The following is a 12782-nucleotide window of genomic DNA, read 5'->3' as shown; positions in this document are numbered from 1 at the left end:
ATCATCACCAAGAGCAGCTTTAGGTCTGCTGGTTTTTAGGGACAGGGGATGAGCAATTCCTCCTCACAAGCACCCGCTTCTCACTGCTGCAGCTGGCGAAGAGCAAGCCCTGCCCTTTGAACCCAGCCAAAACACACAGGCACATTCTTGTGTCCCCTCCTGCGCTCAGCATCCCCGAGCGAGCTCAGAGATTCAGCTGTTTCAGACAGTCTGTGAGAGCCTTGGATGCCCAGGGCCATTCAGATGCTACTCACACCAGTATATCCCAGTCTAGATATATATATATATATATCTTGATAGTGGCACAGAGCCACCCAAACACTGTGCAGCCTCTACCACCCCTCCGCTCACACTATACCAAGATTGGACAGAGAGCAAAACCCTTCCCAAGTTTGGGAAGCCAAAAGTGGATCTGCAAGGTAGCTCCAGCTCCACATGCCAGGACGGTTTGGAGGCTGTGGGGTTATTTCACTAATATTTGGAACAGCCAAAAGAGTAACTGCCCTGGGTGGGGGGTGAGGGGGGCAGGAGGAGGGCAGCAGCTCGGGTGGGTGCTGCATGGAGCACAACCAGCCTCTGATGTTCAGCTGCATGCAAAGAGAAAGAGGAATCAATCCCCTGCGTGTTCCACCCAACAGTGCATCCTCGTTAGCGAAGCCACCCCGCCGGGGAGGCACTAATCATGCATAATTGGGCTGTGAGTCGCTAAAGTTGAAAGGGAGTTGGCTGGGGGACACGGAGAGCGGAGGCGATGATGAGCTGGATCGCTCGCTGCCCAGCAACCCCTTCCTCAGCATGGTCCTGCCGTGGTTTGGGGTGAGCCACTGCCCCCCTGAGCATCACCCGTGTGGGATCCCCAGGGGACCACATCTGCTCTGAGGGTACAGTGTGCCAGCACAGCTCATCACACTGATGGAACCTGCGAGGATTGAAGTGGCTCCAAAGCACCATTACTGCCATCGTGGTGGCAGGGATGGTGGTGGTGATGGGGGCTATGGGCTGGCAGAGCTGCGGGGCTCTGGGAAGGAGGAGGGGGAGTAGTGGGGAGGGGGGAAGCGGGGATGGACAGCGGTGCTGCGAGTTCAAATGGAAAAAATCTAGCACGGCGCAAGCCGAGACGGACGGGCTGCTGGATTTCTTTTTCCTGGAGAGGGAATGCAGAAGGGCTGGTATTGATCTGTCTTCATTACCCATTTCACTCAAGTTTCAAATCAACAAAATACACTTTTCCGCTCCGCTGCCCTCCCGCCGCAGCAGACAAAAGAAAAGCAATTTCCCACAGTTTGCTCCAAACTCCTCTCCCCTTCCCTCAGCGCCCTGCAGCCCCTCTCCCATTTCAGAGGCATTTTAACCTCAGCAAGTTGCTCCTGGGAGACCCCTGACTCTGTGGGGCTGAGCTGGGGCAGGGACCCCTAAACAAAAGGGCACCTCCATGATTCAGCGTTGCCCCCAAGCCAAAAATGCCCCGGCACTGAAAACACAGGGTACTGCCTTTCCAAACATGTTCCATTGCCTTGGTGCTGTGGGTTTTACTGGATGCCAGTGGCAGAATCCCTGGATGGGTGGGCGGGGGGGCATCTTCCCATCTCAACCAGCCTCATGCAGGAGAGGAGCACCCAGCAAACCAGCCAAAGTCCTCAAACACAACATTTCATCAGCATCTGCCAAGTTTCCAAGAGTTTTAAAGTTGCAAAGAAATAAACCCAGATTAAAAAGTTCTGGAGTAGGGGTGGGTTTTATGCCTTACTTATTTAAGATCCAGCTTTAGTTCAAGGGTGGGCTCTGAGGCTCCCCATGCATGCACACCTCCAGCATCCTGAAGTAAAGGAGATTCATATTTTAAAAAATAATAATCCCCCCGGATCCCCAATGAGCCCAGCAGCTCCTTGTTTGTCTGTTAGAGCACGCTGCTGTTGGCTGTCGTTAATATTCCCACTGGCTTGGTGCCCCATACATGTCCCATTCCCACTGGCGAGGTGGCAGGGAGCTGCTCACTGCAATGGAAAGCGCTGGGTGTTGGCAGGAATGGGGGATCTGCAGCACCCCTGGGTGCTGGGTGCTGAGCTCCTGCCCTCTCTGCTGACACTGGGACACTTCTGCTTGCTTCCCACGGGAGTGGGGGTGGGAGCTGGCTGGCAGAGAGCTGAGGGGAGGCTGCTGGAGCAGCTTCTCCCCCAAATGCCCCAAAACCATGTGGAAATCCAGCCCTAGCAGCATCCCTCTGGACAAAGCCCACAGGGGTCTGGTTTAGCAGGCTGAGTACACCCCGGTTCCCAAATATCACGATGGACTCCCCTGGTCCTGCCAGGGGCTGCTGTGCCAGGATCCAGCCCTCCTCCCTCCTCCTCCTCCGCTTGCAGCCGTTCTGGCCAGTCTCATCCACACCACTCTGTGTTAGATAAACTTCCTTTCAAAGGAGTCTGCTTAATCCTCTATCTCCCCTCGGTCAGATCCCGCTCCAGCTGCCGGCGGGCTGGCGGGGCAGGGAAGGGGAGGGGGGAGAGGAAGAGGCCGGTCGCTGCTGAGTTATGAGCTATTTCTGACTCACGTCTACAACTTTCACAAGTCCTTTTGCAACGCAAAAAAAAGAGGGAGGAGGGGAGGGGAAGGCAGATCCAGCTCACTCCAGCAAAGACGTCGGCCAGATGGGGAGGGAAGGGAGGCAAGAGAAAGCACTGGAGAAGGGGGAATGGGATGGCAAGGGAAACAAGCGCCAGCGCATTGCAGCTGAGGAAAGCTCCGGAGGGAGCAGTGAGGGATGGGCAGGGAAGAAGCACAGGCAGGAGAAGCGTGGGCAAGGACACACACCCACGGAGGGGAGCAAGGCGCCGATTACCGGAATCTGACTTCACCCTCGCTGCCTTTGTCCTTCGCAGACATTTTCCATGCAGTGACTGCATTTCCTTCCTGCAAGCACCGCTGGAAAAAGCCGCCTGTTTGTGCCGCAGAAGCCCTGACTAATTCTCACTTACTCGTACTCAGTTGCTGCATCCCAACCCAGTAAAGTGGCTGGGGATGGTGTGTGTGGGGCAGCTCTCAACCCCCATCCCCGTCTGTCCCAGCACTGGCAGCACCGGGATGGCACTTGCCACCAGCTGACGTTCAGCTGCATCCAGGCGACCCAGGAGAAGAGCTGGTGATTGCCCATCCCAAGCTCGGCTCTCGCTGCCCTCCCGCTGCCGTGCCGGCTCAGCCTGGCACCGGGAGGACCTCCAGCTCTGAGAGTGCTTGTGCTAATTACTTTCCTTTGTTAATTAAACCCACGTGGCTCTAATAAGGTAACCTGCTGTTCTCTGATAAATTTAATTAGCCTGAAGGGAGAGCCCCTCCACACAGCTATTTAAATTGTCACTTGCCATTGCATGGGCTTTGCCTCTTTCTGCCTCCCCCTCTCCCCAGGTTCACACCCTTCTTCTGACCCTTTCCCGGAGGGCAGCAAAGGGGAGGTGTGTCCCCCATCCCCTACAGGAATGGGATACCATCCAAGGCCGCTGTGCCCACCCAAAGCCCCATGTTCCTGCCTGTGCCACAACCTCCCCCACCCCAGATGTGTTTCGGTCCCATCCCAGTGACTGTCCCATTCTCGAGGATCTGCCCTTATCCAGCACCTCACATCATCCTTGGGGTGTCCAGACACTGGGGAACTCTGCTTCTCCCCATCCAAAACGCCATCCCAAGGCACAGTGGCACACGGTGACCTCCTCTCTCCCATCCCTTCTCTCACATCACCCTTTCCCAAATGCCAAGAAATTTCCAAGGTTCCCAGGGGACTTAACCCTTTGCAGGCTCCTGGGGTGCTCTACCCAACCCAAACACAGAGGCAACATGCAGCCAGATCCCTCCCAAAAAGGGGGGAGCAATGGGGACACACACGTCATGGGGCTCACCTGCACTGCCGGCTGCTTGCCCTCGTTGCTGCTGGGGGAGCTCAGCCCCGTGGCCTGCTGCAGCAGGAACTGGCGTGCCACCTGGAGAGCCTGCAAAGAAGAGACACAGGGGTGGGCAGGAGGAAGGGTGCCCCCCTCTTCCTCCTCTGGGCACATTCCCCACCCCCTCTAGCTCCCCAGAGCAGCACCCAGATGCTTTGCACCAATATGACCAGTACATCCCATTACAAACCACTCACTGTCCCTACCCCTTCAGAGGACTACGGGGACCTGGAGGTGTGTGTGGGGGGGCTCCTCTCTTCTACCACCCCCCTGCCCCATTTCAGCAAGCCCAGCTCCTTCATGCCTCTGACAGTTTTTCATGAGAGTTGGCCCCTGCCCCCACAAAGCCCCAGCACAGACACCACCAGCATCCGACTGATTAATCCCCCTTGTGCACAGCCACCAGTGATATCCCTTGTGTCTAAAGCTATCCCATTTAATTTGACACATGACTCTCAAACTGGAGCACCAAAAAGTCCTGGTCACTGCCCAGATTATGGTCAGGCTAGGTGCAGGATTAGACCTTGAATACAGAGCCCATGAACACATCTGCACAGAGTTTAGGGTGATGCAGGAGGAGTTTAGGAACTTGCACAAGTGACCAAGACAAAACCTGTTTATTTTTGTGGGTTTTTCTTAGAAAAAGCTGGGATTTTCCTTGGCCTGTTTGCAGGGATGAAGGTGTCTGGCCAGAGAGTCGCACAACAGGCAAAGGAGAGAGAAACCAACATCAACTGACAACAAGGCATGTGTGGAAACACAGGTGAGCTCGAGGAACTGTGAGTGAGCTGTGCGTGGTACAGTCAGCAGCAGAAGGAAATTGGTGAAAACAAGGAAAACCCTGTGGAGAGATGGTAAGGAGGGGAGAGGAGGGAGTGCAAGCATGGCTGAGAGCGAGCACCGGTATATGTGTGAGCTGATAACAGGGCCACTTGTTAATTCTCCACGCTTCCAGCTATAAAGAAGAGAGCTCCAAGCCCGCACGCTGCCTTTCCACCCCTCCCTGCCAAATCCCCTTGCAAACCCGCAGCATGGATGCACCTGGACGCACAATTTCCTCCACTCACCTATTTATTTAACCTCTGTGAACCAAGGAGCACCCACGGCCCCCTTGAACAGAGCATCCATGAAAACTCCTGACCCATGTTTTAATCAAAAGGTCTCATTTTACATTCCAAGGTTTGCTCGGGAAGAAAGCACGGGGCAGATTTATAGCCAGGATGTCCAAGCTGTGCCACTGCTGGTTTTTCTCTGTGGATAAAAGCCTTCCAACCCTCTCCTTGCACAGGCGTTAAGAAGTGCATTTGCAAAGTGAGAGGTCATTTTAGATTTGAATCAGTCATTTTAGGTTTACCAAAGCCAGAAGCAGCACGCAGAGGGTTTAGCAAACCAAGCTCTGCCTGTGTGATTTATAAAAATACCATTTCTTAGCTACAGGACCCAAAGCCCACACCCAGACACACCTCACCCCCCGACCCTGCTTGTCACCACGTGTGTGTCCTGAGAAACTCTGAAGCCCAGGAGTGTCAAAAACCTCGTGAACCCAACGTTCTCGCCCAATAGTGAATTGCCAGGGCTGCACCCACGGTGTATCCAACACCCCCAGAGATGCCCAGTGCCTTCTACCTCTTCCTGAGCATCCCCACCCGGCTGCCGGGGATTCTTATAAACTGTGTGACCGCTGACTTGCAAACTCACTTTGCCCAACCAAACAAGTCCAAAACACCCCCCCTTTAAAATCCTTGAGGACAAACGTGGTGATCTGCTGCTGGTAGGAACCCGTCGGTCCAAACCCCAGCGCCACCGCAGCCCCAACACAAGGCACCGCTTCTCTGCAGGCATGTTATTTCCCTGTTATTAACAGTAATAGATGTGCGCTGGTAATGCGAACACAAAAACCCTCTGACAGTTATGACAGCTCAAGGTCTGATATTTTAATTACTTTTTGAAATGAAAACAGTAATTCCAGTTAAAAGCCAAAAGGGTGGAGGAATTCGAGCGATGGCTGCTCAGTATCAGTGTAACACGGAGCCAGGCAGGTTCGTGGCACCCACACAAGGATGGGTGCCAGGCTGCTGCCTGCATCCTGTGTGTGTAACACACCGGGTGCCCAACCTGTATCTGTTTTGCCAGGTATCTGTGTGATCTTGTGGATTTGCTTTCTCTACCTGCACCATATCAAACTCCTCCAGTGGTCCTAAAGACCACCTTGCAAGGGCAATGCAGTAAGGCAGGCCAACAAAAATCAGTGCAGGAAGGATGGAAAATACGGCAAAGATGGGAAAAAACGTGAGACACAATGCCAGCACCCAGGCAAAGCACTAAGCTGGACTTCTCCCAGAATCTCTCTTTCTAAACCCAAATAGTGGCTGGCCTGTGGATGCCAAAGAATCCCCAGCACTTGGCTGGCTCAGCCCCACCACTGGCTGCCCACCCCACGCCACCTCTCAGGGGGGAATTTAATTCACTCCCCGCTGGCTCTCTCACTTCGTTGTGCTCTGAAGCACGAAATTGCAAGATTTACAGGGGAAAAAAATAAAATAAAATAAAAAAAAATGACACAGCTTTACAATGGCACACAGGGTCCTCTCTGCCAGCGCGCCGGAGCTTCCCCCTCCCTCCTTCCCCACCACTGATTTCCACTTAAGCTGAAGTTCAGCTCACCCTGCACACGAAGGATGCTCTAGCTGGCAGCACCTAGCTTTGCAAACTTGTTGCACAACTCTACAAGGCAAGCAGATACCTGAGAATTTTGGGATGCAGAGCCCCATGTTAGCCACATCTGTTATCCTCACCCTGAAGGGCCAGAGGATCAGCCCAGGATCCGGACCAGCCCAGGGTCCAGACCAGCCCAGGTTCTGGGAGGATAAAGCCTTTCTGGAGGGATGAGCAAGGAAGGTGTTGCCCACAACCTCTCCTACGGGGTGAGGAGATGTTAAAGCAGAAGGAAGAACGTCTCCCACACAGGAATGGATGGGCTTTCACCTCCTGTCTCTGTGAACCAGAGAAAAAAAATGATTTTTAAAAATAAAACCCTATATCCTACTGCATGGTGTTATTCAAGAGTCATTAGCATGTTACCCGTAATTAGGAACAAATGGGTTGTGTCAAATTCATCATGCTCCTGGCTGGCTCCCTTTGATCAGCAAATTATCCCATAAAAAAGTTTGTAGCATCTCAGACAGTTACGTCAGGAGCTGGTGCTGTTCAGCTTTGCTCCCTCAAGAGCAGCAGCAGCAAGGTTGTTCAGGGCTGAGGAAGAGGATGGTGACCTGGGGGTTTGTGAGGGTGACCCACAAGTGCTTCAGGCTACACCGGGTGCTTGTACTGCACCAGGTTACTGGTGGGAGGGATGAGAGCTGCTGGAAGGTGTTGGGGGGCACAGGGTCAATAAATGACCTGCTCTGAGCTGCTCCTGCAGCAGCAGAGGTGTCACGGAAGGGAGTTCATGGGGTACCCAGCCCCCGGGGATGCTTGCCTCTCCCCAGGGACACCAAATCCCTTCAGCATGCTGGATAAGCTGAGGCTGGATCTTTCTCCCAACTCCAGACAAAACCATCTCATCCTATGGCAGTGAACAACCCGTTGTCCTGGCTTCCATCCTGCACACCTCAGAGTATCATTAATTCTTCCCCTAAAGGCTCGTGCTCCAGCCAGAGGACTCTGCACGTCATCCCCCTAAGTGATGGAGGCACCTCAGGATGGCAGGAGGGGCAGCTTTTCGCTGCTTCCCCAGGGGAAACACCACAAACGTCCCTTTTGTCCATAGGGAATACCAGGTCCCATCTGGCCCCAGCAATGGAGGAGCCTGGCGAGAGGAGCCAGCAGCCCCCATCCCACTGAGGGTGGCTGATTCGCAACTCAGACCCTACATTAAGCCCTTATCCCTGCTTGACTGCCTTTTTTTAATCCCCCTCCCCAAATCTGCTCCAGCCAAGTCTCTCTGAGGCCGCCCATCGGCTGGTCAGACGTGAATAAATAGGTCAAGAGGTTCAAAAGAGTTTGCTGGGATGGAGATGCCCACAGACAACCCCCAGCCTCCCAAAACATCAGACAACACAATGGAAAGTCTTGTCCAAGGGATTTTTAAAACTACCTCATTCCACAGGTACTGCATTTTATGAGGGTGTACTCTTTCATGATGCCCAATGCTGCCTGGATGCTCCAGCTGTCAGAGCCAAAAGCCGTGTGCCGGCTGCCCGCTGCGCAGCGGGTTCACCCAGCCCGCAATGGGAACCACTGCCCAAAAATAGCTGAGGGATTTTCCACCTGAATGGGATCAAAGCTTTGCATGGGGTTTTAACCTCCAAAGAGTCAATAAAACACCCAAAAGATTATATTAAACCAAGAATTCTGCAAGGAAGGGGGCAAAAAGGGGAGCTATAAAGAGTCCGTGTCATCCCTCTTCCCTCCTTTCCTCTCAGAGGATAGAAAGAGGTTGAAAAGGGAGGAAAAATAATATTAAAAAAAGAGAAGATTTTTTACACTAACCTCATAAAAATGACATCGTCACATTCCAGAATTAGAGCTATTAAAACAACACACACACTCGGGTATTTTTAGATGGATATTAACGGTAAATGATGCCATATTGAGAAGCACTTCCACCCGGCCCAGCCCTGGCCTTGCTTAACCAGAACCAAATGGCTCAAATAGATCAAAAATTAACAAAAATGACACAATTCTTCACAGGGAATGAAAAAAGTCTTTTTTTTTGCCTCTCCTGGCCCCAGCTGTTCCCCTTTCACTCACACACAGTAATGGTCCTGGACTTTCTTCCTCCACTCTTGACTCTTCGATCCTTGCGGGTGAGGGGTTAAATCTATTTTCACTAATGAAGAACACAAGGAACAAGCTCTCAACAATCCCAACCTGTGAAATTTGAAGAAAAAAAAAAAAGAGGGGGGAAGAAAAAACAAGAGGGGGAAAGAAAAAAAAAGAGGGGAGAAGAAAAAAAAAGAGGAGGAAAGAAAAAAAAGAGGGGAGAAGAAAAAAAAAGGAGGGGGAAGAAAAAAAAGAGGGGGAAGAAAAAAAAAAAGAGGGGGAAGAAAAAAAAGAGGGGGAAGAAAAAAAAAAAGAGGGGGAAGAAAAAAATAGAGGGGGAAGAAAAAAAGAGGGCCCCCCAAACCCCTCCTGCATTTGTGCTCAGTAAAATATGAAATATAAATCAAGGAACCTAATAGAGAGATGAGTTTCACTTAAGTGCTCCAGCCTCGTTTTTATCTTAAATACCCTAATAATAGCAGATTACACAATATATTTGAGATGTGATCACATGTTTTATGGAACGGTATCTTTCCTACGGCAGAAGTGCTTCTCCTCCCCCCATCCACACCCTTAACTACCAAAAAAGTCCAATTTGCTTCTGTTTTGTTGTTTTTTTAAAAAAAAAGCGCCTTCTTTTCATTTAATAGCTCAACATTTCTTTAACATGTGTCTACAATAAACTGCAATATTATATTTTCTTTTTTTTAATGTAATAAAACCCCACCAAATAATGCTGGAGCGGCTGGACTTTCCAGATGGCTCCTTTTCCACGGGACTGCAACTTGCAGAGAGCTACCGTGCGGCTGCCGAGCTTGGGGACTTTTCCCACCACTCCCTCAAAACATCCCTGCTCTGAGCATCCTCCTTGCTCTCACCCCACCGCACCCCGAATCGCCACTGCTCTGCACCCTGTGGATTCAAACCCCAGCTCCAGGAGGAGACTTGGAGACCCTTTGCAGGAAATTCCAGGAGAGCCTGGAGAGACCCAGATCATCAGAATCAGCCCCACGCGATGCCTGCTTGTGGATCTCCCCTCCTGCTTCCGTGGGGTGCGATGCTGCACCCCGATACCCAAGCCAGAGCATCGCCCCATCCTTCCCCTCATCACAGGGATGCAACACCCGCATCACCCTTGCTGTCCTGCTTCCTGCCCGGCCTTCCTCCATCAAGGATTACGGGCTGAGGAGGGGTGGTAAAGGCACGCCGGGGTGGGGGGGGGGGCGAGGGGCTGGCCCCCACGTTAAAAACTCATTAACGAGCAAAGGCGGCGGGGCCCTTTGGAGCGGGTTGGAGGATGTCAGCTCACTGGAGGTCTCGGCATGTTCCCACAGCAACGGCGGTGGGAGACCCCGGCCGGCCGGCAGCCCTCCCATGCCCCCGGCCGACCTCTCCCCTCCGCCAACCCCGGCACAATGCGGACGCGCGCTATTCAAGCTTTTCAGTTGAATCCCACCATTGAAATCCAGGGATTTAACCCGAACGCCATACCCTGGGCTGGGGAGGGAGCGGGGGGAAGTGAGGGGAGGGGGATTGCCTTTCCCCATCCCATCCTACCAAGCTCCCACTCTCCCTCCAGCCTCTCCAGACCATGGGATGCTCTGAAGTTGCACTGATCGGGGTGGACAGACAGACCAGGCGCAGATGAGGATGGTGACAGAAAGCTGTGTTCTGTCATGGAGCAGAGCTGGTGCCATGGCTGGAAACAAACCCCTGCCCTGGTGCTGCTGGATAACCCCATCCTCTTGCTCCAGGTACTCCCCAGAAGCCACAAAACAGCTTTTTTTGGGGGGGAGGGGGTCCCTGAGCACCCTGCGATACACATGCCTTCCTGCAAGCTCCCATCCAGGCAAGCATCTTCAGGGAGGAGTTCGAAACAGAGAAGTCTCTGCAAACCAAACAAGCCCCGGGGCTGTCTGGGGTCACCCTTCCAAAAGGGTGAAAGCAGAGAGACTCTGGGTGCCACAGGAGGTCAAAACCCAGCCTGTTTCACAAAAGAAAGGCGCAAAACCAGCCAAAAATCAAGGGATTTTTGACCCCCAGGGAGCTGTATTGCCTAAGCAAACCCCTAGGGCTGTGGAGTTTTAGGGCACAGATGGGGTGGCTGAGTGGTGAGCTCCCACCTCTTCAGGCTTCCGAAGGTTTCTTGGAGATTTCACATAGTTAAATAAGAATAAGGATTGAGCACAGGCATTCAGGAGCTGCGGCAGAGGCAGAGCCAGGACGGAGAAGCTGTCAGACAGGAACAGCCCAGTGGTCCGGGAGCCGCCTGCGAGAAGGGGCAAAGGCTGGATGCTCCCGAGGATGGTGTAAAGCCTTCATAAAGCACCTAATTGTGCAAAGCTCTATATATGGGGACATTTATTCCTGACCCCAGCTGGTGCTCAGCCTGTTCCCTGAAGCATGAAGACTGATAGCCCTTGGGATGGCGGGTTGGGGGTGGTGGGTTATTTTTTTCCCTCCCCACAAGGTGCTGTCATTGCAGATGTCATTTGTTTTTGGAAGTTTACCAAACTCCCTCCCTGCCTTACTAATTCCACAGTTCCCACGGTAATTACACCAGGAATCCAAAAGAAGAAATGCAAAAGGGGGAAATCAAACCTCAGGCAGGTTTGATTCTGTGCGAGCTCAGCAGCATCCCAAAAGCCCTTTTTCCATCACCCCCCCCTTCTAATTTTCCAGAAGAGAGAACCCTGTTTCACACGCACACTGCCCACCCTCCTATCCACATCGTTTCAGCCTCGCAGGGACAAGCATCTCCCGTTCATCCCCGGCTCCAGCTGCCTCACAGTGAAATTCGGGGCCGGGGAGGGGAGCGCGCGGCAGCTTCCTTCGGCAGGGGTGACTCGCAGCAGCATTACACGCATGATTACCCTTCAGATCAGGGGAACAGGGGCTTAACTGCGTGCGAAACGGCTGTTATTCAGGTAATGGATTTACAGCACTCACTACTAAAGTATCAGACACAGCAATTTTTTACAGCTTTCACGCTGGAATTTATGGCTCAGGGAGGCGATCTCTATACGAGGCAGGGATCATTGCCTTATTTAGTATCCGAGGAGGAAAATTTATGTTTTCTCCGAAGTTTGTTTTGAAAGGTAACCTGCAGGCACGCACACACGTCTGTCTGTCCATCTGTCTCCCCCCTCCACATCCCAGGAACTGCACAGGGTGTAAGGGGAGACGTGTGCCACGCGGTTCCCTCACACTCTCTGAGGTATGCACACGTGTGCTCAGGGATGGAGCTGTCGCAGGCACACGTGTGTTTGATACCACATGTCTGAGGATAAATCTTGTTCAGAGAATGGGGGGACCCCATCTTGTCACCCACCTGGGCGACCAAATGCAGAGTCAGAGGGAACCTGCTCTGGATTTTGGAGCCAACAGGACTGGAGCCTGCTCTCGCAGCCCTCCTCCTTTCCCTGCATTGCTTTCTCCCCTAGCTGATAGAGGACAGAGCAGCCAAACCTCCCACCAGCTCAGACAGGACCTGCCCCCCTCCCACCCAACCAGAATTCAGCCATCCCTGGGGCAGCAGGCACCAGCCCCTGAGCTGCACAGAGGGATGGATGGGCTCCATCTCCCAGGGATGTGCACCCAGAAGGATGGGCACCTGCTTTTATCAGGGCAGTGCTTGCACCTCATTTTCTAGAGGGATGACCAAGTCTCATGCAGCCCACCTCCTCAACCAGCCCCGGGGACGAGGAGAAGATAAAACAGGTATTTGCCCCAAATCCTCAAAGGACCCGATTCCATGTGGTCAGGCAGGCAAGAGCAGGAAGCAGGGCATCCCTCCTACCTGCTGCTGCTGGAAGTGCAGGAGCTCCACGGGGCTCATCTCACCGTTGGTCTCCCCGCTTGCGGCTCCATCGCGCCCGCCGCCCCCTCCTCCGCCACCTGCTCCGCCGCCGCCCCCGCCACCATCGGGCTGGTTGCTGAGACTGCTGACCCCGTTTTGGCTGGAGGGAGTGGACCGTATCGTCTCCGAGGCGGATTCAACCATCATGACTTGCTAGCAGGACCTGAAGGAGGAAGAGGAGAGAGCGGAGCTTGAGAAGAGAGGTGGAAAGCTCTGGTTGGCATCCCCCA

The 12782-nt window shown here is 53.2% G+C and overlaps 1 protein-coding gene across 1 annotated transcript in view; it reads right to left on the bottom strand.

Annotated features, from left to right (window-relative positions):
• FOXP4 (forkhead box P4) overlaps positions 1 to 12782 on the bottom strand; it is a 59993-nt gene that overhangs the window by 25350 nt on the left and 21861 nt on the right. Inside the window, exons 2-3 of the mRNA XM_084275793.1 lie at positions 12493 to 12715; positions 3888 to 3977 (exon numbers count right to left, since the gene is read on the bottom strand). Coding sequence (XP_084131919.1) covers positions 3888 to 3977; positions 12493 to 12699 — 297 coding nt within the window. The 5' untranslated portion in view covers positions 12700 to 12715. The remainder of the gene's footprint in view (positions 1 to 3887; positions 3978 to 12492; positions 12716 to 12782) is intronic.

The sequence above is a fragment of the Gallinula chloropus genome, assembly GCF_964237585.1.
Source record: "Gallinula chloropus genome assembly, chromosome: 27".
Lineage (NCBI taxonomy): Eukaryota > Metazoa > Chordata > Aves > Gruiformes > Rallidae > Gallinula > Gallinula chloropus.
The sequence above is the reverse complement of the archived record's forward strand: the minus strand, read 5'-3'. Positions and strand labels throughout refer to the sequence as shown.